The sequence below is a fragment of the Poromitra crassiceps genome (assembly GCF_964638095.1).
Source record: "Poromitra crassiceps genome assembly, chromosome: 2".
In the NCBI taxonomy this organism is placed as follows: Eukaryota; Metazoa; Chordata; class Actinopteri; order Beryciformes; family Melamphaidae; genus Poromitra; species Poromitra crassiceps.
The window spans coordinates 8,135,762-8,160,445 of NC_139624.1; the positions used below are offsets into that span (position 1 = coordinate 8,135,762).

At 45.0% G+C, this 24,684-nt stretch overlaps 1 protein-coding gene across 1 annotated transcript; it reads left to right on the plus strand.

The window, feature by feature from the left end:
• Positions 1-24,401, plus strand: LOC310789396 (neutral cholesterol ester hydrolase 1-like; the record flags this gene model as incomplete). Its single annotated transcript, XM_083651039.1, has 6 exons — positions 1-135; positions 12,647-12,869; positions 19,019-19,088; positions 19,890-20,061; positions 22,974-23,303; positions 24,111-24,401. 6 exons carry the CDS (start codon positions 1-3, stop codon positions 24,399-24,401), a joined length of 1,221 nt encoding a protein of 406 aa, XP_083507165.1.
• Between the last annotated feature and the right edge of the window lie 283 nt (positions 24,402-24,684).

Below are 24,684 nucleotides of genomic sequence, written 5' to 3' on the forward strand. Positions count from 1 at the left end.
ATGAGGCTCCGCTGGGCCGGCTCCCTGCTGCTGTCCGCTGCCGCTGCGTACTACGTCTACCTGCCGCTACCTCCCGTCTGCGAGCCCTGGAAGCTCATGCTGCTGGACGCGCTGTTCCGCGGCTTGATGAGCGCGGTGAGACCACTGAGATCAAATGCATGTGATTATGATGTCGATGGGTGAGAGTGAGACACACGACACAGCACAGGTTCAGCATGCTGGACACTTTACATGCTGGTGGCGGAAATAGAAAGTTAGAACAGTCCAGAGAGACACTGGAGGAGATTTTCAGAATATATCCAAACCCGGATTAGCAACTATTATGGGCAGGGTGAGTTTAGTGCCCTGGGACTGGGTCATCAGCTGCCTTGAGGCATCAGCCAGTTTTGTAGTTGTGTGTCATGGCTAAGACTACTAGCATAATAGAGATTGTTACACAATAGAACATAATACAGTACAATTGAATGCTGCAGAATAGAATAGAGCAGAGTTGAGTATTACAGATTGGAATAGATTAGACAGTTACAACATGTGTGTTGCTGTTTGGGGGCTGGGGGGGAGGTAGAAAATTAGAACAGTCCAGAGAGAAACAGGAGGAGAGACGATCAGAATCTGTCTATTCACTTAGAATAGAATAGAATAGAATAGAATAGAATACCAGAGCATAGCTGAGTATTATATAGGCTATTGGAATGGGGTAGAATAGAACAAAATAGAGCAGAGGATTAGAGAAATAGAGATGAAACTGTATGAAAAGGTCATCACAATTAGTGACCAAAATGATCATGTTAATCAGGCTATTGTTAAAATGTTCAAAGTACTGATACACGAACTAAAATAATTTCACCCAAGTTTTATATTGAAAACCACAAATACAATTAGTAGCACTAAATCCATTTTATTTGCATAAACATTAAAATGACAACAGCGAATAATAGGATTTGGTGCAATTTGGACATGCGACACGTTCACTTTTAATAAACTTGGAATAACCGCCAGGAATTTGATCAGGGTTTATCACTAACCCGGTAATTGTTTCATCCCTAATAGAACAGAGTAGAGTCTTTATTGCCACACGATGAGCAGGTCAGGTGGAAGCTGCTCTCAGCACAGTATTATAGACTCACATGATGAGCAGGTCAGGTGGAAGCTGCTCTCAGGACAGTATTATAGACTAACATGATGAGCAGGTCAGGTGGAAGCTGCTCTCAGGACAGTATTATAGACTAACATGATGAGCAGGTCAGGTGGAAACTGCTCTCAGGACAGTATTATAGACTCACATGATGAGCAGGTCAGGTGGAACCTGCTCTCAGCACAGTATTATAGACTAACATGATGAGCAGGTCAGGTGGAAGCTGCTCTCAGGACAGTATTATAGACTAACATGATGAGCAGGTCAGGTGGAAACTGCTCTTAGGACAGTATTATAGACTCACATGATGAGCAGGTCAGGTGGAAGCTGCTCTCAGGACAGTATTATAGACTAACATGATGAGCAGGTCAGGTGGAAACTGCTCTCAGGACAGTATTATAGACTCACATGATGAGCAGGTCAGGTGGAAGCTGCTCTCAGGACAGTATTATAGACTAACATGATGAGCAGGTCAGGTGGAAGCTGCTCTCAGGACAGTATTATAGACTAACATGATGAGCAGGTCAGGTGGAAGCTGCTCTCAGGACAGTATTATAGACTCACATGATGAGCAGGTCAGGTGGAAGCTGCTCTCAGGACAGTATTATAGACTAACATGATGAGCAGGTCAGGTGGAAGCTGCTCTCAGGACAGTATTATAGACTAACATGATGAGCAGGTCAGGTGGAAGCTGCTCTCAGCACAGTATTATAGACTAACATGATGAGCAGGTCAGGTGGAAGCTGCTCTCAGGACAGTATTATAGACTCACATGATGAGCAGGTCAGGTGGAAGCTGCTCTCAGGACAGTATTATAGACTAACATGATGAGCAGGTCAGGTGGAAACTGCTCTTAGGACAGTATTATAGACTCACATGATGAGCAGGTCAGGTGGAAACTGCTCTTAGGACAGTATTATAGACTCACATGATGAGCAGGTCAGGTGGAAGCTGCTCTCAGGACAGTATTATAGACTAACATGATGAGCAGGTCAGGTGGAAACTGCTCTCAGGACAGTATTATAGACTCACATGATGAGCAGGTCAGGTGGAAGCTGCTCTCAGGACAGTATTATAGACTAACATGATGAGCAGGTCAGGTGGAAGCTGCTCTCAGGACAGTATTATAGACTAACATGATGAGCAGGTCAGGTGGAAGCTGCTCTCAGGACAGTATTATAGACTCACATGATGAGCAGGTCAGGTGGAAGCTGCTCTCAGGACAGTATTATAGACTAACATGATGAGCAGGTCAGGTGGAAGCTGCTCTCAGGACAGTATTATAGACTAACATGATGAGCAGGTCAGGTGGAAGCTGCTCTCAGCACAGTATTATAGACTAACATGATGAGCAGGTCAGGTGGAAGCTGCTCTCAGGACAGTATTATAGACTCACATGATGAGCAGGTCAGGTGGAAGCTGCTCTCAGGACAGTATTATAGACTAACATGATGAGCAGGTCAGGTGGAAGCTGCTCTCAGGACAGTATTATAGACTCACATGATGAGCAGGTCAGGTGGAAGCTGCTCTCAGGACAGTATTATAGACTAACATGATGAGCAGGTCAGGTGGAAGCTGCTCTCAGGACAGTATTATAGACTAACATGATGAGCAGGTCAGGTGGAAGCTGCTCTCAGTACAGTATTATAGACTAACATGATGAGCAGGTCAGGTGGAAGCTGCTCTCAGGACAGTATTATAGACTAACATGATGAGCAGGTCAGGTGGAAACTGCTCTCAGGACAGTATTATAGACTAACATGATGAGCAGGTCAGGTGGAAGCTGCTCTCAGGACAGTATTATAGACTCACATGATGAGCAGGTCAGGTGGAAACTGCTCTCAGGACAGTATTATAGACTCACATGATGAGCAGGTCAGGTGGAAACTGCTCTCAGGACAGTATTATAGACTCACATGATGAGCAGGTCAGGTGGAAGCTGCTCTCAGGACAGTATTATAGACTCACATGATGAGCAGGTCAGGTGGAAGCTGCTCTCAGGACAGTATTATAGACTAACATGATGAGCAGGTCAGGTGGAAGCTGCTCTCAGGACAGTATTATAGACTCACATGATGAGCAGGTCAGGTGGAAGCTGCTCTCAGGACAGTATTATAGACTAACATGATGAGCAGGTCAGGTGGAAGCTGCTCTCAGGACAGTATTATAGACTCACATGATGAGCAGGTCAGGTGGAAGCTGCTCTCAGGACAGTATTATAGACTAACATGATGAGCAGGTCAGGTGGAAGCTGCTCTCAGGACAGTATTATAGACTAACATGATGAGCAGGTCAGGTGGAAGCTGCTCTCAGGACAGTATTATAGACTAACATGATGAGCAGGTCAGGTGGAAGCTGCTCTCAGGACAGTATTATAGACTAACATGATGAGCAGGTCAGGTGGAAGCTGCTCTCAGGACAGTATTATAGACTAACATGATGAGCAGGTCAGGTGGAAGCTGCTCTCAGGACAGTATTATAGACTCACATGATGAGCAGGTCAGGTGGAAGCTGCTCTCAGGACAGTATTATAGACTCACATGATGAGCAGGTCAGGTGGAAGCTGCTCTCAGGACAGTATTATAGACTCACATGATGAGCAGGTCAGGTGGAAGCTGCTCTCAGGACAGTATTATAGACTAACATGATGAGCAGGTCAGGTGGAAACTGCTCTCAGGACAGTATTATAGACTAACATGATGAGCAGGTCAGGTGGAAGCTGCTCTCAGGACAGTATTATAGACTAACACGATGAGCAGGTCAGGTGGAAGCTGCTCTCAGGACAGTATTATAGACTCACATGATGAGCAGGTCAGGTGGAAGCTGCTCTCAGGACAGTATTATAGACTCACATGATGAGCAGGTCAGGTGGAAACTGCTCTCAGGACAGTATTATAGACTCACATGATGAGCAGGTCAGGTGGAAACTGCTCTCAGGACAGTATTATAGACTAACATGATGAGCAGGTCAGGTGGAAACTGCTCTCAGGACAGTATTATAGACTAACATGATGAGCAGGTCAGGTGGAAACTGCTCTCAGGACAGTATTATAGACTCACATGATGAGCAGGTCAGGTGGAAGCTGCTCTCAGGACAGTATTATAGACTCACATGATGAGCAGGTCAGGTGGAAGCTGCTCTCAGGACAGTATTATAGACTCACATGATGAGCAGGTCAGGTGGAGACTGCTCTCAGGACAGTATTATAGACTCACATGATGAGCAGGTCAGGTGGAAGCTGCTCTCAGGACAGTATTATAGACTCACATGATGAGCAGGTCAGGTGGAAGCTGCTCTCAGGACAGTATTATAGACTCACATGATGAGCAGGTCAGGTGGAAGCTGCTCTCAGGACAGTATTATAGACTAACATGATGAGCAGGTCAGGTGGAAGCTGCTCTCAGGACAGTATTATAGACTCACATGATGAGCAGGTCAGGTGGAAACTGCTCTCAGGACAGTATTATAGACTCACATGATGAGCAGGTCAGGTGGAAGCTGCTCTCAGGACAGTATTATAGACTCACATGATGAGCAGGTCAGGTGGAAACTGCTCTCAGGACAGTATTATAGACTAACACGATGAGCAGGTCAGGTGGAAGCTGCTCTCAGGACAGTATTATAGACTCACATGATGAGCAGGTCAGGTGGAAGCTGCTCTCAGCACAGTATTATAGACTAACATGATGAGCAGGTCAGGTGGAAACTGCTCTCAGGACAGTATTATAGACTCACATGATGAGCAGGTCAGGTGGAAGCTGCTCTCAGGACAGTATTATAGACTAACATGATGAGCAGGTCAGGTGGAAACTGCTCTCAGGACAGTATTATAGACTCACATGATGAGCAGGTCAGGTGGAAGCTGCTCTCAGGACAGTATTATAGACTAACATGATGAGCAGGTCAGGTGGAAGCTGCTCTCAGGACAGTATTATAGACTCACATGATGAGCAGGTCAGGTGGAAGCTGCTCTCAGCACAGTATTATAGACTCACATGATGAGCAGGTCAGGTGGAAGCTGCTCTCAGGACAGTATTATAGACTAACATGATGAGCAGGTCAGGTGGAAGCTGCTCTCAGGACAGTATTATAGACTCACATGATGAGCAGGTCAGGTGGAAGCTGCTCTCAGGACAGTATTATAGACTCACATGATGAGCAGGTCAGGTGGAAGCTGCTCTCAGGACAGTATTATAGACTCACATGATGAGCAGGTCAGGTGGAAGCTGCTCTCAGGACAGTATTATAGACTAACATGATGAGCAGGTCAGGTGGAAGCTGCTCTCAGGACAGTATTATAGACTCACATGATGAGCAGGTCAGGTGGAAGCTGCTCTCAGGACAGTATTATAGACTCACATGATGAGCAGGTCAGGTGGAAGCTGCTCTCAGGACAGTATTATAGACTCACATGATGAGCAGGTCAGGTGGAAGCTGCTCTCAGGACAGTATTATAGACTAACATGATGAGCAGGTCAGGTGGAAGCTGCTCTCAGGACAGTATTATAGACTCACATGATGAGCAGGTCAGGTGGAAGCTGCTCTCAGGACAGTATTATAGACTCACATGATGAGCAGGTCAGGTGGAAGCTGCTCTCAGGACAGTATTATAGACTAACATGATGAGCAGGTCAGGTGGAAACTGCTCTCAGGACAGTATTATAGACTAACACGATGAGCAGGTCAGGTGGAAGCTGCTCTCAGGACAGTATTATAGACTCACATGATGAGCAGGTCAGGTGGAAGCTGCTCTCAGCACAGTATTATAGACTAACATGATGAGCAGGTCAGGTGGAAACTGCTCTCAGGACAGTATTATAGACTAACATGATGAGCAGGTCAGGTGGAAGCTGCTCTCAGGACAGTATTATAGACTAACATGATGAGCAGGTCAGGTGGAAACTGCTCTCAGGACAGTATTATAGACTCACATGATGAGCAGGTCAGGTGGAAGCTGCTCTCAGGACAGTATTATAGACTAACATGATGAGCAGGTCAGGTGGAAGCTGCTCTCAGGACAGTATTATAGACTCACATGAGCAGGTCAGGTGGAAGCTGCTCTCAGCACAGTATTATAGACTCACATGATGAGCAGGTCAGGTGGAAGCTGCTCTCAGGACAGTATTATAGACTAACATGATGAGCAGGTCAGGTGGAAGCTGCTCTCAGGACAGTATTATAGACTCACATGATGAGCAGGTCAGGTGGAAGCTGCTCTCAGGACAGTATTATAGACTCACATGATGAGCAGGTCAGGTGGAAGCTGCTCTCAGGACAGTATTATAGACTCACATGATGAGCAGGTCAGGTGGAAGCTGCTCTCAGGACAGTATTATAGACTAACATGATGAGCAGGTCAGGTGGAAGCTGCTCTCAGGACAGTATTATAGACTCACATGATGAGCAGGTCAGGTGGAAGCTGCTCTCAGGACAGTATTATAGACTCACATGATGAGCAGGTCAGGTGGAAGCTGCTCTCAGGACAGTATTATAGACTAACATGATGAGCAGGTCAGGTGGAAGCTGCTCTCAGGACAGTATTATAGACTCACATGATGAGCAGGTCAGGTGGAAGCTGCTCTCAGGACAGTATTATAGACTAACATGATGAGCAGGTCAGGTGGAAGCTGCTCTCAGGACAGTATTATAGACTCACATGATGAGCAGGTCAGGTGGAAGCTGCTCTCAGGACAGTATTATAGACTCACATGATGAGCAGGTCAGGTGGAAGCTGCTCTCAGGACAGTATTATAGACTCACATGATGAGCAGGTCAGGTGGAAGCTGCTCTCAGGACAGTATTATAGACTAACATGATGAGCAGGTCAGGTGGAAGCTGCTCTCAGGACAGTATTATAGACTCACATGATGAGCAGGTCAGGTGGAAGCTGCTCTCAGCACAGTATTATAGACTCACATGATGAGCAGGTCAGGTGGAAGCTGCTCTCAGGACAGTATTATAGACTAACATGATGAGCAGGTCAGGTGGAAACTGCTCTCAGGACAGTATTATAGACTCACATGATGAGCAGGTCAGGTGGAAGCTGCTCTCAGGACAGTATTATAGACTAACATGATGAGCAGGTCAGGTGGAAGCTGCTCTCAGGACAGTATTATAGACTCACATGATGAGCAGGTCAGGTGGAAGCTGCTCTCAGGACAGTATTATAGACTCACATGATGAGCAGGTCAGGTGGAAGCTGCTCTCAGGACAGTATTATAGACTCACATGATGAGCAGGTCAGGTGGAAGCTGCTCTCAGGACAGTATTATAGACTAACATGATGAGCAGGTCAGGTGGAAGCTGCTCTCAGGACAGTATTATAGACTCACATGATGAGCAGGTCAGGTGGAAGCTGCTCTCAGGACAGTATTATAGACTAACATGATGAGCAGGTCAGGTGGAAGCTGCTCTCAGGACAGTATTATAGACTCACATGATGAGCAGGTCAGGTGGAAGCTGCTCTCAGGACAGTATTATAGACTCACATGATGAGCAGGTCAGGTGGAAGCTGCTCTCAGGACAGTATTATAGACTCACATGATGAGCAGGTCAGGTGGAAGCTGCTCTCAGGACAGTATTATAGACTAACATGATGAGCAGGTCAGGTGGAAGCTGCTCTCAGGACAGTATTATAGACTAACATGATGAGCAGGTCAGGTGGAAGCTGCTCTCAGGACAGTATTATAGACTCACATGATGAGCAGGTCAGGTGGAAGCTGCTCTCAGGACAGTATTATAGACTAACATGATGAGCAGGTCAGGTGGAAGCTGCTCTCAGGACAGTATTATAGACTCACATGATGAGCAGGTCAGGTGGAAGCTGCTCTCAGGACAGTATTATAGACTCACATGATGAGCAGGTCAGGTGGAAGCTGCTCTCAGGACAGTATTATAGACTCACATGATGAGCAGGTCAGGTGGAAGCTGCTCTCAGGACAGTATTATAGACTCACATGATGAGCAGGTCAGGTGGAAGCTGCTCTCAGCACAGTATTATAGACTCACATGATGAGCAGGTCAGGTGGAAGCTGCTCTCAGGACAGTATTATAGACTAACATGATGAGCAGGTCAGGTGGAAGCTGCTCTCAGGACAGTATTATAGACTCACATGATGAGCAGGTCAGGTGGAAGCTGCTCTCAGGACAGTATTATAGACTCACATGATGAGCAGGTCAGGTGGAAGCTGCTCTCAGGACAGTATTATAGACTCACATGATGAGCAGGTCAGGTGGAAGTTGCTCTCAGGACAGTATTATAGACTCACATGATGAGCAGGTCAGGTGGAAACTGCTCTCAGGACAGTATTATAGACTCACATGATGAGCAGGTCAGGTGGAAGCTGCTCTCAGGACAGTATTATAGACTAACATGATGAGCAGGTCAGGTGGAAACTGCTCTCAGGACAGTATTATAGACTAACATGATGAGCAGGTCAGGTGGAAGCTGCTCTCAGGACAGTATTATAGACTCACATGATGAGCAGGTCAGGTGGAAACTGCTCTCAGGACAGTTATAGACTCACATGATGAGCAGGTCAGGTGGAAGCTGCTCTCAGGACAGTATTATAGACTAACATGATGAGCAGGTCAGGTGGAAACTGCTCTCAGGACAGTATTATAGACTCACATGATGAGCAGGTCAGGTGGAAACTGCTCTCAGGACAGTATTATAGACTCACATGATGAGCAGGTCAGGTGGAAGCTGCTCTCAGGACAGTATTATAGACTCACATGATGAGCAGGTCAGGTGGAAGCTGCTCTCAGGACAGTATTATAGACTCACATGTAGGGCTGCAACTAACGATTATTTTCATAATCGATTAATCTGTCGATTCTTTTCTCGATTAATCGATTAGTTGTTTGGTTTATAAAATGACAGAAAATGGTGGCAAATGACGATCAGTGTTTCCCAAAGCCCAAGATGACGCCCTCAAATGTCTTGTTTTGTCCACAACTCAAAGATAATATCAGTTTACTGTCATACAGGAGCAAAGACACCAGAAAATATTCACATTTACGAAGCTGGAATCAGAGAATTTAGACCTTTTCTCTTAAAATTGTACTCAAAACGATTAATCGATTATCAAAATAGTTGTCGATTAATTTTCTGTCGATCGACTAATCGATTAATCGATTAATCGTTGCAGCTCTACTCACATGATGAGCAGGTCAGGTGGAAGCTGCTCTCAGGACAGTATTATAGACTCACATGATGAGCAGGTCAGGTGGAAGCTGCTCTCAGGACAGTATTATAGACTCACATGATGAGCAGGTCAGGTGGAAGCTGCTCTCAGGACAGTATTATAGACTCACATGATGAGCAGGTCAGGTGGAAACTGCTCTCAGGACAGTATTATAGACTCACATGATGAGCAGGTCAGGTGGAAACTGCTCTCAGGACAGTATTATAGACTCACATGATGAGCAGGTCAGGTGGAAGCTGCTCTCAGGACAGTATTATAGACTCACATGATGAGCAGGTCAGGTGGAAACTGCTCTCAGGACAGTATTATAGACTCACATGATGAGCAGGTCAGGTGGAAGCTGCTCTCAGGACAGTATTATAGACTCACATGATGAGCAGGTCAGGTGGAAGCTGCTCTCAGGACAGTATTATAGACTAACATGATGAGCAGGTCAGGTGGAAGCTGCTCTCAGGACAGTATTATAGACTAACATGATGAGCAGGTCAGGTGGAAGCTGCTCTCAGGACAGTATTATAGACTCACATGATGAGCAGGTCAGGTGGAAGCTGCTCTCAGGACAGTATTATAGACTCACATGATGAGCAGGTCAGGTGGAAGCTGCTCTCAGGACAGTATTATAGACTAACATGATGAGCAGGTCAGGTGGAAGCTGCTCTCAGGACAGTATTATAGACTAACATGATGAGCAGGTCAGGTGGAAACTGCTCTCAGGACAGTATTATAGACTCACATGATGAGCAGGTCAGGTGGAAACTGCTCTCAGGACAGTATTATAGACTAACATGATGAGCAGGTCAGGTGGAAACTGCTCTCAGGACAGTATTATAGACTAACATGATGAGCAGGTCAGGTGGAAGCTGCTCTCAGGACAGTATTATAGACTAACATGATGAGCAGGTCAGGTGGAAGCTGCTCTCAGGACAGTATTATAGACTCACATGATGAGCAGGTCAGGTGGAAGCTGCTCTCAGGACAGTATTATAGACTAACATGATGAGCAGGTCAGGTGGAAGCTGCTCTCAGGACAGTATTATAGACTCACATGATGAGCAGGTCAGGTGGAAGCTGCTCTCAGGACAGTATTATAGACTAACATGATGAGCAGGTCAGGTGGAAGCTGCTCTCAGGACAGTATTATAGACTAACATGATGAGCAGGTCAGGTGGAAGCTGCTCTCAGGACAGTATTATAGACTAACATGATGAGCAGGTCAGGTGGAAGCTGCTCTCAGGACAGTATTATAGACTCACATGATGAGCAGGTCAGGTGGAAACTGCTCTCAGGACAGTATTATAGACTCACATGATGAGCAGGTCAGGTGGAAACTGCTCTCAGGACAGTATTATAGACTCAATGGATCAGTTCTGCTAAAGACAAGTAGAGACATGAAATGGGCAAAAAGAACAAGTGGTAATAAATGATGGTGTAATCCAGTCTAATGTTATGTTGGCAGTAGTTGTGAACTTTGACACCGCTGCACACGTATGACGATAAGATGTAATAACATGCTTATTTTACCAGCGTGAGATAAAGGCTGTACTGCCAGTCCACACACGCAAACACATACTCACAGGCTTGTTCCTTCACCTTATACTGCAATGCCATTGGCCGACTCTACATAGACGCTTATCTTGCTTACACAATGGGGCAGGGCGGGCTTAAAAGTGAAATCGCCATCATTTAAAACAAATCTGAAGATACACAATCATTATGTAGGCCTAAGTAACAAGTCAATAATAAATGATACATCTGACGATATAAAGTATGTAGGCCTAAGTAACAAATCAATAATAATACATATTTTTTTCATACATTTTTTATTGAGTCGATTTTTTAACAATAAAGAAAAATACAAAAAACAAAACAAACATTTACATAAAACCTCTACAACCACATACACAACCAGATTCACTCAGAACCCCCCTCCCCGCAGGAAACCCCCCCCCCCCCCCCCCCCCCCCCTCCACACACTAAACCAACAAAGATATTGGGCTCTATCTTGGTACAGGCGCTACCCACTTTTTGCGCTTGCGCACCTATTTGCGTGCCTTAACGCCTGCCTCATGCTGCAGGGACGATAGCAGTCCAGTGTCCAGTGTTTTGGTGACCAGATGTCCCACTTTGTGTGGGACTGCACAGCATTCTCATGTCTTTTCCCATGTCCCACCACATATTGAGATGATGTCCCACATTTTGATTGGCCCTAGCTTTCAAAGGTCAAGCCACTCAGAAAGAGAGGGAGAGAGAGAGAGAGAGAGAGAGAGAGAGAGAGAGAGAGAGAGGAGAGACACTCATTTGTAAGTAAACAATCTCTTGTCCCGGCTTTCTGGTGTCTTTTGTCTTCTATGACAGACTACCTTTGGGTCGTGGTCTTGTGGACTGTTGGTCAGGATAAAAGAAGACATTTGAAGATGTCATCTTGGGCTTTGAGGGGGGGGGGGGGGGGGCAGATGCTCACCATTTTTCAGCATTTGGGGACATTTTAAAGAATGACTAATCGATTAGTCTAAAATAATCGACAGATTAATCGATAATGAAAATAATCATTAGTTGCAGCCATACTCAGCATTGTTAATGTGTCCCACACAAACGTACTCTTTGTCCCACATTTGTTTTGCTGGTGATATAATTGTTTGGGTAGACGTGACCTCCCTGTTTTTAAGTTAAAACAACCCCAAAATATGGTTGGGGATGCAATTACTCGGCGGGGGTGCGTAACTCGGCACATCAACATCCGCGGGCGCAAATTGGAGGTGTGCCAAGTCATTTATGCACGGTGCAAACGGGATTTGGGTGGTGTTAACCACCAGAATTATTCACAAGCGTGCCCTGGTAATGCCCGGGCATTACATCAATCAAACCAATCAGATTCCCATCTCGCAGTCCCTGCAATACAGTTTGCACGAGGCATGCAATATGCTGTAATTCTCCCCATGCGTAATTTGGATCTAGGCCTATCTCTATTGACTGTATATTATCCCTATCTCATAATGACACCATCACATCATATACCTGTTCAAAACATCTGTGATTTGATGCAATTCAGGTTATTTTGTAGACTGGAAATAAACGTGTTTGCAAAAAGCTGTTCAAACACTATTGCTTTATTACACAGGCGTTTAAATAGTAATCATGTAGACGGCGTTCTACTATTTGCCTGTCTCTTTCATGAGGGAGGGCAAATAAAATGAAGTTGAGAGTATGTAAAAAATATATATAAATGTGTGTGTGTGTGTGTGTGTGTGTGTGTGTGTGTGTGTGTGTGTGTGTGTGTGTGTGTGTGCGTGTGCATGTCTCCAGGGCGACATGGCTCACGCGCTGGGTGTGTGTCACCGCGTGCACCTGTTGAAGCGGGTGGTGTCGTGGGTGGAGGAGGTGGAGCCTCGCTCCTGTGACGCTGTGCACGTGTCTGATTCTGCCCTGGGGGGCGTGGCCACCCGCGTGTTCCAGCCCAGGGGCGGGAACACAACCAAAAGGGGAGTGATCTATTTCCACGGCGGAGGATGGGCCCTTGGCAGCGGACGTGAGTGATCACTGTGAATATTTGGAGGAATGTGTAGTGAGTGTGTGTGTGTGTGTGTGTGTGTGTGTGTGTGTGTGTGTGTGTAGTGAGTGACCAGTTGTTGACCAGCAAACATGTTTCCATTTACTGTGACGACCCTATTTAGAATGTTATGGAAAAGCCCCACCACATTTCTTTCTGTTCGAAGTGGAAACATTTTCTGTGGAGACCTTCAAGACATGTGGCTACACAATCATGACAAAAACATAAAAAAACATTTATTATGCCTTAATTGGTAGACGATTTAGATTTTCTGTTAAAAATGCAAAAGAAAAAAAAAGGGTAACATTAATTTGACTTCCATTCATTTGATTTAAGAAAAACCTGTGCTGTGGCCTCATACTTTAACTGATTTGAACTAGGGCTGTGAATCTTCACTGGCCTCACGATTCGATTCGTTTACGATTCATCTGTCAACGATTCGATTCGATTCGATTCCACGATGCATCTCGATACAGCTCAAAGTATTGCAGCTCCAATTATCAAATCCTCAATTCTCTGTACTATTACTGCACATGACTACGTTTTCATCAATTAATACAAGCAGTCAGATAAATATCAAGTCCCTTTTTTACTTTAAAGTGCTTTAAAATCTGAATGTCAACAGAAATTTTAACATAAACGATTCAATGATTCATCTGTCAACGATTCGATCCGATTCGATTCACACGTCCGCATCGCGATGCATCAATTATACGATTAATTTTGACGCACCCTAATTTGAACAATGTCAATGGATCTGTGCTTAGCTCAGCTTGTAGCTTTAAAGGAAATAAGGAAATTGTAAAATTCCACTGTGGAAATTAATTGGTTAATATAATGATCGTAGTTTTCTTTAGAGCGAAATACTTTAGTGGTGCTTTAGTGTACTACCACCTATAAGGCCCATATTGAGCAAACCATATCAAGATCGTAATTCATGTATTACAACTTCCTTACTTACTATCAACTACGAGCTGTCCTGCAGCTCACCGAGCTGGCCCTGCAGCTCGCATTCGCAGCTCAGCTGCTGTGTGGCCTTGCCTGCCCTATTGGCGCACGCACAATGTCTCCCTCTCTCTCTCCCTCAGTCTTTCTCGCCCTCTCTCTCTCCCTCAGTCTCTCCCCCTCCCTCTCCCTCTCCTCTCTCTCACTCACTCCCTCTCCTCCTCTCCCTCGCCTCTCTCTCCCTCTCCCTCAGTGTCTCTCCCCTTCTCTCTCTCCCTCTCTCTCTCTCGTGACTTTGTGTGTGTGAGTGAATTTATGACATCACTGATGATATCATCAGTGGGATTTATGACATCACTGATGTCATCAGTGGGATTTATGACATCACTGATGATGTCATCAGTGGGACAGACAGAGAAACAAACAGCCCTAGATCCCATTTACAGTATATACTGATGATGATGATGATGATGATAAGCAGTAATGAGGAGGTTAGTAGTTGTAGATTACGATCATGCAGAATAAGGCATTAATAAGTAGGGATGCGTATCATTAATAGATATGCTGCGATCCGATCATGTGATCGGATATCGGCGCGATATCAGCCAAAAAACATGGATCGGATCGGATCGGATTCCAGCGAAAATGACCGATCCAAGGCTCCGATATAAGCACTCCATTCCATGACTCCGCTCCAGGATTTCTATCCAGCATGCAGCAGCAGCAGCAGCAGCACACAGAGGCCGCGTTGAGCCTAGGATGGCCAGGGCCAAAACGTTGTCTTGCTTCAACATACATCGCATCGCATAAACCATTTCCACCCGCAGGTTTGAGGAGTAGCTAACATAAACGTCAGATACTCTCTATAGGCTAACGTTACCCACTGAGGCAGCTAACATGGCTAATTAGCTAGCTAACACCAGCTATCTTTCTCCTCTAACTAACGTTAGTTGACTGAGCGAACGGCGCTGTACAGCAGGTCGTTATCAAAACGTATTGCACTGAAGAGAAGTAACATTAGATAATGACGAAAGACTCCTCCAATCTGGCAGTGGAAATGTATGCACAAACTTTGTGTGTGTGTGTGAGAGACAGAAACAGGGACAGGGCGGTGTGTGTGTGTGTGTGTGTGTGTGAGAGAGAGACAGGGACAGGGCTGTGTGTGTATGTGTCCTGTGTGAGACAGAGTGGGGGTGTATGTGTGAGGAAACAATAATTATTTGTGTCCAGTGTTCATTGTTATGTTTTAGTTTTACATCAAATTAATTAGATGAACTAAATCGTTTACATACTATATTACCAAAGCACACACATACATACCTAACCCTAAAAATGTTTGTTGCCTGCTAGCTATCAGACAGCATAGAGAGGCTTAAATATGTGCTGTATCGGTATCGGATCGAAATCGGTATCGAAATTTGATCGGAATCGGATCGGTTTTGAGGCTAAAATATCGGAATCGGGTCGGAATTGAAAAATCTCGATTGCAGCATCTCTAATCATTAATAAGGAATTATCGATACTACTCTTATCAATACTCGATCCGGTACTTTAACGGTACTATTAGCGGCCATATACACACATAGGATAAGGAAAAGGAAGTGACGGTGGCTTTTCCGCGCTGGGGAAAAACAGTAGGGTCGTCCCAGAGTCTATTTTTGAAATACAAATAGACTCTGGGTTCCCAGATTGCATCATTACTGACATTGTAATGATACAAAGCGGTTTGAAAATCGGTAAAGCCTTTAAGCCCTTCGATTTCGTTTACCATTCTCGTTTTACTTTTATGACTGGTGCTTATTGATGCTTAGTGCTATAAGCATCACCAATCATAAAATCATTCTGTATGAAAAGGTTGGTTGGTTTTTCTCTGTCTCAGAGACACGAAAAACACAATGTATTTATTTATTTATTTACAAGGCCCTTATTGGCAAGCTACCTTATATAACATCCATGATTACATCTATGGATTGGTCGTCTGGAGCACATCACACTCAGTCTTTCACTTAACGTCACTGAGTTTGTACTGAGTTTGGTAGATCTGCCTTTTGTTTTTATCCTCCGACCGCCTGGACCTCTCTGCAGAGCAGCATGAACATTGATTTCTTACTATCTCTTGGACATTTTCAATCAATGATCACTAAACACTTAACTTCTGTTTGCACTTGTTCTAATTGATTTGTTGTATCGTGTACTTTTATCTTTATACTTCTTTTAAATGATTTGTTTTCATACCTTGTAATATCTTATATTTAATTAACTGTACGACGTATGCACTTGTTGATTTTTCTTTTATCCTACATCTTTTATTATTTATTTTATTTATATTTATATTATTTAACATCATTGTAAATGAGGGCCAGCCCTCAATGATTTATTCAAGTTCAAATAAAGATAATATAATATATAATACAGGTCTTTGTCAGGGTTCACATGACAGTGGAAATTATATTGGCATAGTTTGAACACTAGACAGCTGTTGGGTCGTCACACTCCTGGTGAGTCCGGGTCACTGCGTCTCTGTGTAGCAGGAGACGAGATGGACTCAGGCCAAACTGAAACTGAAGCGCAGGTAGCAGTAGCAACATGCTGCATTATGTACAACCACACAGAAAGAAAGAAAACAGTGGGTAGCCTACAGTGTGTGGTTAAATGTTGCATTTGATGGTGCTTTTCTACTTTTGCACTGCATTTCTAGTGAGAAATGTCCCTGGTTGTGCAGTTGTACAGTATACTTTACTTTACTTATCAGGCTTATTTGGGGATGAATTTGGTGGAATTTGATCAATGTTAGTAGCCTGATATCAGACTGAATTGTCAACTCATTGCACTCCATTTCCTTCTTCAGTCTGACTTTGCCTCCACTCTAATCGATTTCCATAGGGGGAAATCCCAGAGAGGGATTACATTTTTCCTAGTCTCGCTGGCCAGCCTCCCCTCCCTACCGGGAGAGGAGTCTGGCAGCGCAGGTCTCCATAGTGGGATTGCGATGGGCGACGCTTAGCGGCAGTGCCCTTGGAAAATAGTTTCAAACAATCCAACTTGCCGTTTTCAGCATGTAGCAACGAGCTAGCGTGTAGGTTTCTGCCGTTAGCTTGCTAGCTAGTTAGCGTTGTTGTTTTCACTGAGGCGGCGGGGCACTATTTACAGCGACACACAGGGAGGAGGGAGCGGAAGCCGCTCTGATTGACATGGTCGGAGCCAATGACAGAGCTTGTAATAAGCCGGGAGCGGACATCCGGCTGCCACCGAAACAGTCGCTCCAATGGGAGAGCAGCTGTAGAGCAGGGGAGGGTTTATCCCAGTTGCCTGTTTCCGTGCAGCCAGACGACTCTCACAGAAGGGAGGGGAGTCTGGCCAGCGAGACTACATTTTTCCGAACAATCACAAGAGACCAACGTCAAAGCCCAAATCCTTTGAATAAAAGCCTTCAGAGCAGAGTGCTGTTCAGATTTCAAAGTAAGTGGCACTTCTAATCGATTTAGAACAGGCTCGATAGCAGCGTGACAGTCACCATTATTGTTGTTATTACTCCTCGGCACATTTGACAATGCGAAACAGATTGACGAGGCCACTGCGTTGTTTATTGATGCTGATTGGCTAATCGTTAGTCCCCCCCAGCACTCATGGGACTGGACCTGGGCAAACATGTTATTTGAACTTACATTTCTTAAAATGATTTAAATTTAATGACAGAAACCTGTCGTCACGCTGTTTATGATTTTTTTCCCCAAGTCCTAATGATCTTCATTCAGATTGTGCTTCAAACGTCCTGATTACGTCGAGTCATGAACACAGCATCATGTATCGTACCGGACCGGGAGCTGAATGAATCATTATATCCCTAAATTAAAAGGATCTGTGTAGATGAATCATGCAAATGTGAAGAAATGTATTTCTAGTATACAAAAGCTTCTTCTAATAATTGATCCAGTCAAACTGCCTGAAAAGGAAAATAAAAATCATCATTTGCGGTCAAAGTTCCCCATTCTGCATGTTTAAGCCTGTAACAACAGATTCTGCATGTTTATGCCTGTAACAACAGATTCTGCATGTTTAAGCCTGTAACAACAGATTCTGCATGTTTAAGCCTGTAACAACAGATTCTGCATGTTTAAGCCTGTAACAACAGATTCTGCATGTTTAAGCCTGTAACAACAGATTCTGCATGTTTAAGCCTGTAACAACAGATTCTGCATGTTTAAGCCTGTAACAACAGATTCTGCATGTTTAAGCCTGTAACAACAGATTCTGCATGTTTAAGCCTGTAACAACAGATTCTGCATGTTTAAGCCTGTAACAACAGATTCTGCATGTTTAAGCCTGTAACAACAGATTCTGCATGTTTAAGCCTGTAACAACAGATTCTGCATGTTTAAGCCTGTAACAACAGATTCTGCATGTTTAAGCCTGTAACAACAGATTCTGCATGTTTAAGCCTGTAACAACAGATTCTGCATGTTTAAGCCTGTAACAACAGATTCTGCATGTTTATGCCTGTAACAACAGATTCTGCATGTTTAAGCCTGTAACAACAGATTCTGCATGTTTAAGCCTGTAACAACAGATTCTGCATGTTTAAGCCTGTAACAACAGATTCTGCATGTTTAAGCCTGTAACAACAGATTCTGCATGTTTAAGCCTGTAACAACAGATTCTGCATGTTTAAGCCTGTAACAACAGATTCTGCATGTTTAAGCCTGTAACAACAGATTCTGCATGTTTAAGCCTGTAACAACAGATTCTGCATGTTTAAGCCTGTAACAACAGATTCTGCATGTTTATGCCTGTAACAACAGATTCTGCATGTTTAAGCCTGTAACAACAGGGGCCACGAAGAGACATGGCTTTGGTTTTGGGACGTGCTGAAACGGTGGAGAACCAGGGAGATATAATGACTCTGAACGTTGTCTCCATGGTATCAGTATCACTCTGCTATAGAACCAGGGAGATATAATGACTCTGAACGTTGTCTCCATGGTATCACTCTGCTATAGAACCAGGGAGATATAATGACTCTGAACGTTGTCTCCATGGTATCACTCTGCTATAGAACCAGGGAGATATAATGACTCTGAACGTTGTCTCCATGGTATCACTCTGCTATAGAACCAGGGAGATATAATGACTCTGAACGTTGTCTCCATGGTATCAGTATCACTCTCCTTGTACTTGCTTTCCAGGGATGCGATCATATGACCTTCTTTGCCGGAAGATGGCGGAGGAGCTGGATGCTGTCATTATGTCCGTTGAGTAAGTTCAAGATTCAAGATTCTTTTTATTTTTTAGATTTTTATTGTCACTCCGTAGTACAAGTATCACGTGTGAAATTCTTGTGCTGTGGACTCCGTTTACAACATAGTGCAAAATAACAGGGCATATAGGTGCAGGAAAACAAGAGACACAACAAGCAATAAGGCAGTAAAGTGATAAGACAAGTCAAAGACAGTGACATATTCACTGCACATAGGTGCACATGGCATGTACATACTTTAAACATACTTAAACATAATTGACGTTCTGTTTGCACAGGTGCAAATAGCATATACCTAATTAAACATACAATTAAACATTAGACATACGTAATAATAGCAGCTACAGTACAGTAGCTACAGTTTGGGCATCTGTCCGATCAGAACAAACTGAATAGACACTGATTTTTGAAGGCCAAGGACAAGGATTCAGGACAAGGATTCAGGCACGCGCACGCACACACACACACACACACACACACACACACACACACACACACACACTCACACACACACACACACACACACACACACACACACACACACACACACATATATACATAGTTTGGTTTTCTTCTTTCTTTTCTCCTTTTCCAGCGGGTTGGCTTCATTTCTCTGGTCAGATATGACTGGGTGATAACAGATTATTCAGTATGAGCAAATACATATCGATCTATATAAGCATTATGGTCCCCAAATGGGTCAATAATCACATCGGTTGTGTTCCTGTGTTGCCCTACATACACATGAAGCCATATGTAATGTAATCACGCTGTCTTGTTATGGTGTCTTGTTGCTATAGTTACCGTCTGGCCCCGGAGGCGGTGTTCCCGGACCAGTACCAGGATGCGTTGGCAGCATCGCGGGCCTTCCTGTCCACCCGGGTCTTACAGCACTACAGCATCGACCCAGAGAGGGTGTGCGTGTCCGGAGACAGCTCTGGGGGCAACCTGGCTGCTGCCGTGGCACAGGAGGTACGCCCCAAACTAACATAGACACTACATCACTACTCCTCTGAGCACCAGGGCAATGTGGGGAGGGACAGAGCTCACTACCTCCATCTGCTGGTTGTGTTCGAAGACAAAAGTCTGCATGTAAGGCACATCATATAACGAAATGAAACTAGTGATGCCACGGTGTGTGAACATTTTCACACCGAATGATAAGCACGTGACCCAACCGGTATTACCGGTTACAGCGGGAAATGTAAACAATAGGATTGTTAGTTCCTACTAGTGCATGTTGTTCCCGGGAACAATAACAGTGAGACACCAGTCGGGTATCCATAGCAGCTAGACTAGAGCGAACGTTACGTTATATGTATGTTGATAATACAAGTTTTAAAGTAAGCAAGAGTCTATGCTTTAACCGTCCATTCTGTAGGTTCATAGAGACAAGACCCACGCTGCTGCTGTTTAAAGTACTAACGTTAGCATGGACGTTCACAGTCATACAACACTGGCTGCATCACAACTCATGGCTACATCTGACTCGAGACAACTTTTCAGCCCGTGGAGACAATCTTTCTCAAAAGAAACCAACATTAGCGACACACCTGGAGACTTTTTCTGACATGGGATTAACAATACCAGCAAGCAGCATTAAGCATGACTGAATGCTGGTAAGTCCTCCCTCCCGCTAGCATTGATGCTAAGTTAGCATCGACTTTTCGCTGTGAAAAAAAAAGGCACATTTCCAGAGATGGCCCACAGTGACAACAGTATGCACACGCATGCAGGCTTAGCTAAGGGTCTTACCTACATGTGTATGAGGAGGGCATCATTTGTGTTCATAAGATGTATAGCGTATAGAACATTTTGATGCACTGTGGGCAACATTTTTGATAAATTGAAAATCTGTCTGAATTTTTTTTGTAGGACAGTCTGACGATGCAGATGCTGAAGTTTGGTGTAATTTGAAGAAAGAATGTGGGAGGAGTAGGATGAATTAGTTTTACAGTTTTTGTAGTTTTGCTGTCTTTAGACTTCATAATTGGCCATAGGTTGCAGTGTACAAATGTTTCTCATTTGGGCACACATTTCAGTGACAGTTGCAAAGCTGTAGCACGTATGTATGCCTGATTTGTTGTGAATTTTCAAAGTTTGAAACTTTAGACGGTCGCTGTAGCGCATCCATCAGGACTATTGGTGCCAATTTTTTGGCATGGGACTGGACCTTTGCACAAAGTTTGGTTTATTTTCATGCATGGGAAGTCCAACTTCCCCGGAAGAAGAAGAAAAAGAATATTGGCAAATACAAACAGTGGCCCTGCCGCTTCGCTGCCCCTGCCACTAATAATAAATAGCTGCTGCGCAGCAATGGGTCGTGGCCGGGCACTGATGACATCATCACTGATGTCTCTCTGAACGTCTCCAAGACAAAGGAGATCATTGTAGACTACAGAAGGTGGGGGGGGGCACACCCCCCAATCACCATCAACGGCACAGTGGTGGAAAGGGTGGACAGCTTCAAGTACCTGGGAGTCAATATCCATGAGCCAACCACACCGCCACTGTTGTCAAAAAGGCCCAACAGCGACTACACGGACTCAGACGCCTGAAGAAATTCGGGCTAAGGCCAAAAATCCTCAGGGACTTCTACAGAGGCACCATTGAAAGCCTGCTGACTGGCTGCTTCACCACCTGGTACGGGAACTGCACCACCATGGACCGCAGGGCGCTAAGAAGGGTGAGGCGCGCGGCCCAGCACGTAACAGGATGTGAGCTGCCAGAACTGCAAGATCTGTACAACCAGCGGTGCTTCAGGAGGTCCATGAAGATCATCAAAGACACAAACCACCCCCACAACAGCCTGTTCTCCCTGTTACCCTCAGGGAGAAGATACAGGGTTCCAAAAGCACGCACAAATCGCTTGAGGAACAGTTTCTTCTCGCAGGCCACGAGACTCCTTAACATATACAAATAGTGTAGTAGCCGTACTGTACCGCACTGCAGCTGCTACCATCACGTATGACTAATGTTCAATAGTATGTTAATTAGGCATATGCTATTTGCACCTAACAGAATGTTATTATGTTTAATTATGTTTAATTGTTTGTTGCCTCTTGTTTTTAATTATTTTTTATTTTATTTTTGCATTATGTTGTAACGGAGTCTACAGCACAAGAATTTCACACGTGATACTTGTACTACAGAGTGACAATAAAAATCTTGAATCTTGAAATCTTGATGTCACAACACATCAGTAATGTCACAACACTGATGACATCATCAGTGATTGTTGTTGTTGTTTTTTGTTGTTGTTGTTGTTCCTCCCCAAATTTACAGAATAGCTTCAGCTATCAGCTTCATCTTGCTTCTTCTGTCGCTATTCTCTCTCCTGAAGATTTGTTTACTGACGGGGAGAAAGCCCCACGTGATAGCCACCTGTCAATCTCTCTCTCTCTCTCTCTCTCTCTCTCTGCTCAACGCTGTAACACCATTTTATTTTGAAATTCAGTTGACTTTGCCATTTCCCACGGATATTGTCGCATTTTTCGTTCATGGCTTGACAGAAAAAGTCTGCCTTCACGCGCCTAGTCGGCTTGAAAGACTCACATAAAAATCGGCGCAGCTCAGGCGAGGCGTGGGTACACGGAAGGTTCACGTTGAGGCGCACTGTGTACACAGCCTCATTGACTAAAAAGGACGCCTATTTAAAAGCATGGGTAAAGGCAAGGCTTGGGTGCTGTGTGTGAATGTAGGGTAACACACGCACAGGGTGAATTTTATGAATGGAAATTGAAAACGATACGTATCATAGCGCATTTCCCAGTGTGCATACGCAAATCTGAGTCATTTCGCAGTGTGTATACGGCGCATACCTGCGTATCACGTAGACAACACCACTGGTTTAACCCTAATTTAAATCCCCCTTGTCTCTGCAGCTTGGATCAGACAGCAGTGTAATGGTTCAGTTCAAGGCCCAGGCGTTGATCTACCCTGTTCTCCAGGCGCTGGACTTCAACACCCCGTCCTACCAGCAGAATCAGGCAGTGCCCATCCTCTACCGGCCGCTCATGGCCCGTTTCTGGCTGCAGTACCTGGGCGCTAACACCTCGCTGGAGCCCCTCCTGCTCGCCAACAACCACAGCTCCCTGGACCAGCAGCACATCACCAGTCCCACCCGCTCCAAGCTGGACTGGACCGCTCTGCTCCCATCCGAACGCAAGAAACATTTCCAGCCGGTCGTCAGGGAAATGGGGTCGCCAGGGTTGGTGGGTGAAGTCTTTCATTAATTTATTTATTTTAGAAAAGTCGAGAAAGATTTTTCCAACAACAGGTTTTGATGACAGATAAGGCTTGTGATCTTTGATTTTACTTTTATAGAAATAAAGAAATATCAGCTAGTTGTGATATTTTTATTTGCCGACCATAAGAAAAGTAACAAAAAAAAAGGGTAAGGATAGATTGGAGGGGAGGGGAACTGGGGGGGGGGATAGCGGGATCCTCCCATGCATTACATGCCTGGTGAAACTCCTCGCTCTCAGGTGAAATGAAGCGGCTGGCGACTGCAGGAAGCATGTGCTAGTCTATAACTCTCCTCAGATCGGCAGAGGGGGTGGAGCAAATAGGGGACAAATAGACATGGGGAATTGACCAAGTGCAAAATCTCAGCGCACAATTTCTCAACTGCACAAAGTCATGCTCTTTTGAGTGGGCGAGCAAGCAAAGCGCCAGAGCTACAGCCGACCAAGCAAAGCGCCAGAGCTACAGCCGAGCAAGCAAAGCGCCAGAGCTACAAGCGAGCAAGCAAAGCGCCAGAGCTACAGGCGAGCAAGCAAAGCGCCAGAGCTACAGGCGAGCAAGCAAAGCGCCAGAGCTACAGGCGAGCAAGCAAAGCGCCAGAGCTACAGCCGAGCAAGCAAAGCGCCAGAGCTACAGCCGAGCAAGCAAAGCGCCAGAGCTACAGCCGAGCACGCGAAGCATCACGCTAGAGAGATGGGCAGGCGAAGCATTCAATATTTCTAGTGAGAATAATAATAATAATAATAATTGCTGTTTTTTTCTTGAATTGAACTCAGGTGGGTGAAGTTCCCGGGCTGGTGGACGTGCGTGCGGCGCCCCTGCTGGCCGAGCAGGAGGTCCTGGGTAAGACGCCCCAGGCCTACGTGATGACATGCGAGTTTGACGTGCTGCGCGACGACGGCCTGATGTACGCCCGGCGCCTGCGGGATGCCGGCGTCGCGGTAACCAGCGACCACTACGAGGATGGCTTCCACGGCTGCATGGTGTTTGCCTTCCTGCCCATGCGCTCCAGCGTGGGCCAGAGGAGCTTGGACAACTACATCCACTGGCTGGACCAGAATCTCTAAACGACTTCCACTGGCTGGACCAGAGTCTTTGGACAACCAAATGCTTCCCTGGGACCAAAACTGTTCTGGAGCAGAATCTCTGGCTCGTTCCTCAGCTCCTGTTGAATCTACAGACAGACCGTCCTGTAACCTGGAAAGTGACAGGTTTGATGTCAGTGTCTTTTGAGTGAGACACTGAAAGCCCTTTCTGATTGTAAGCCTCTCTGGGTAAGAGCAACTGAAAAATACTTGACATGTAAAAACTATGGAAACACAACCAACAAGACAAATGTGAATTTTAAAT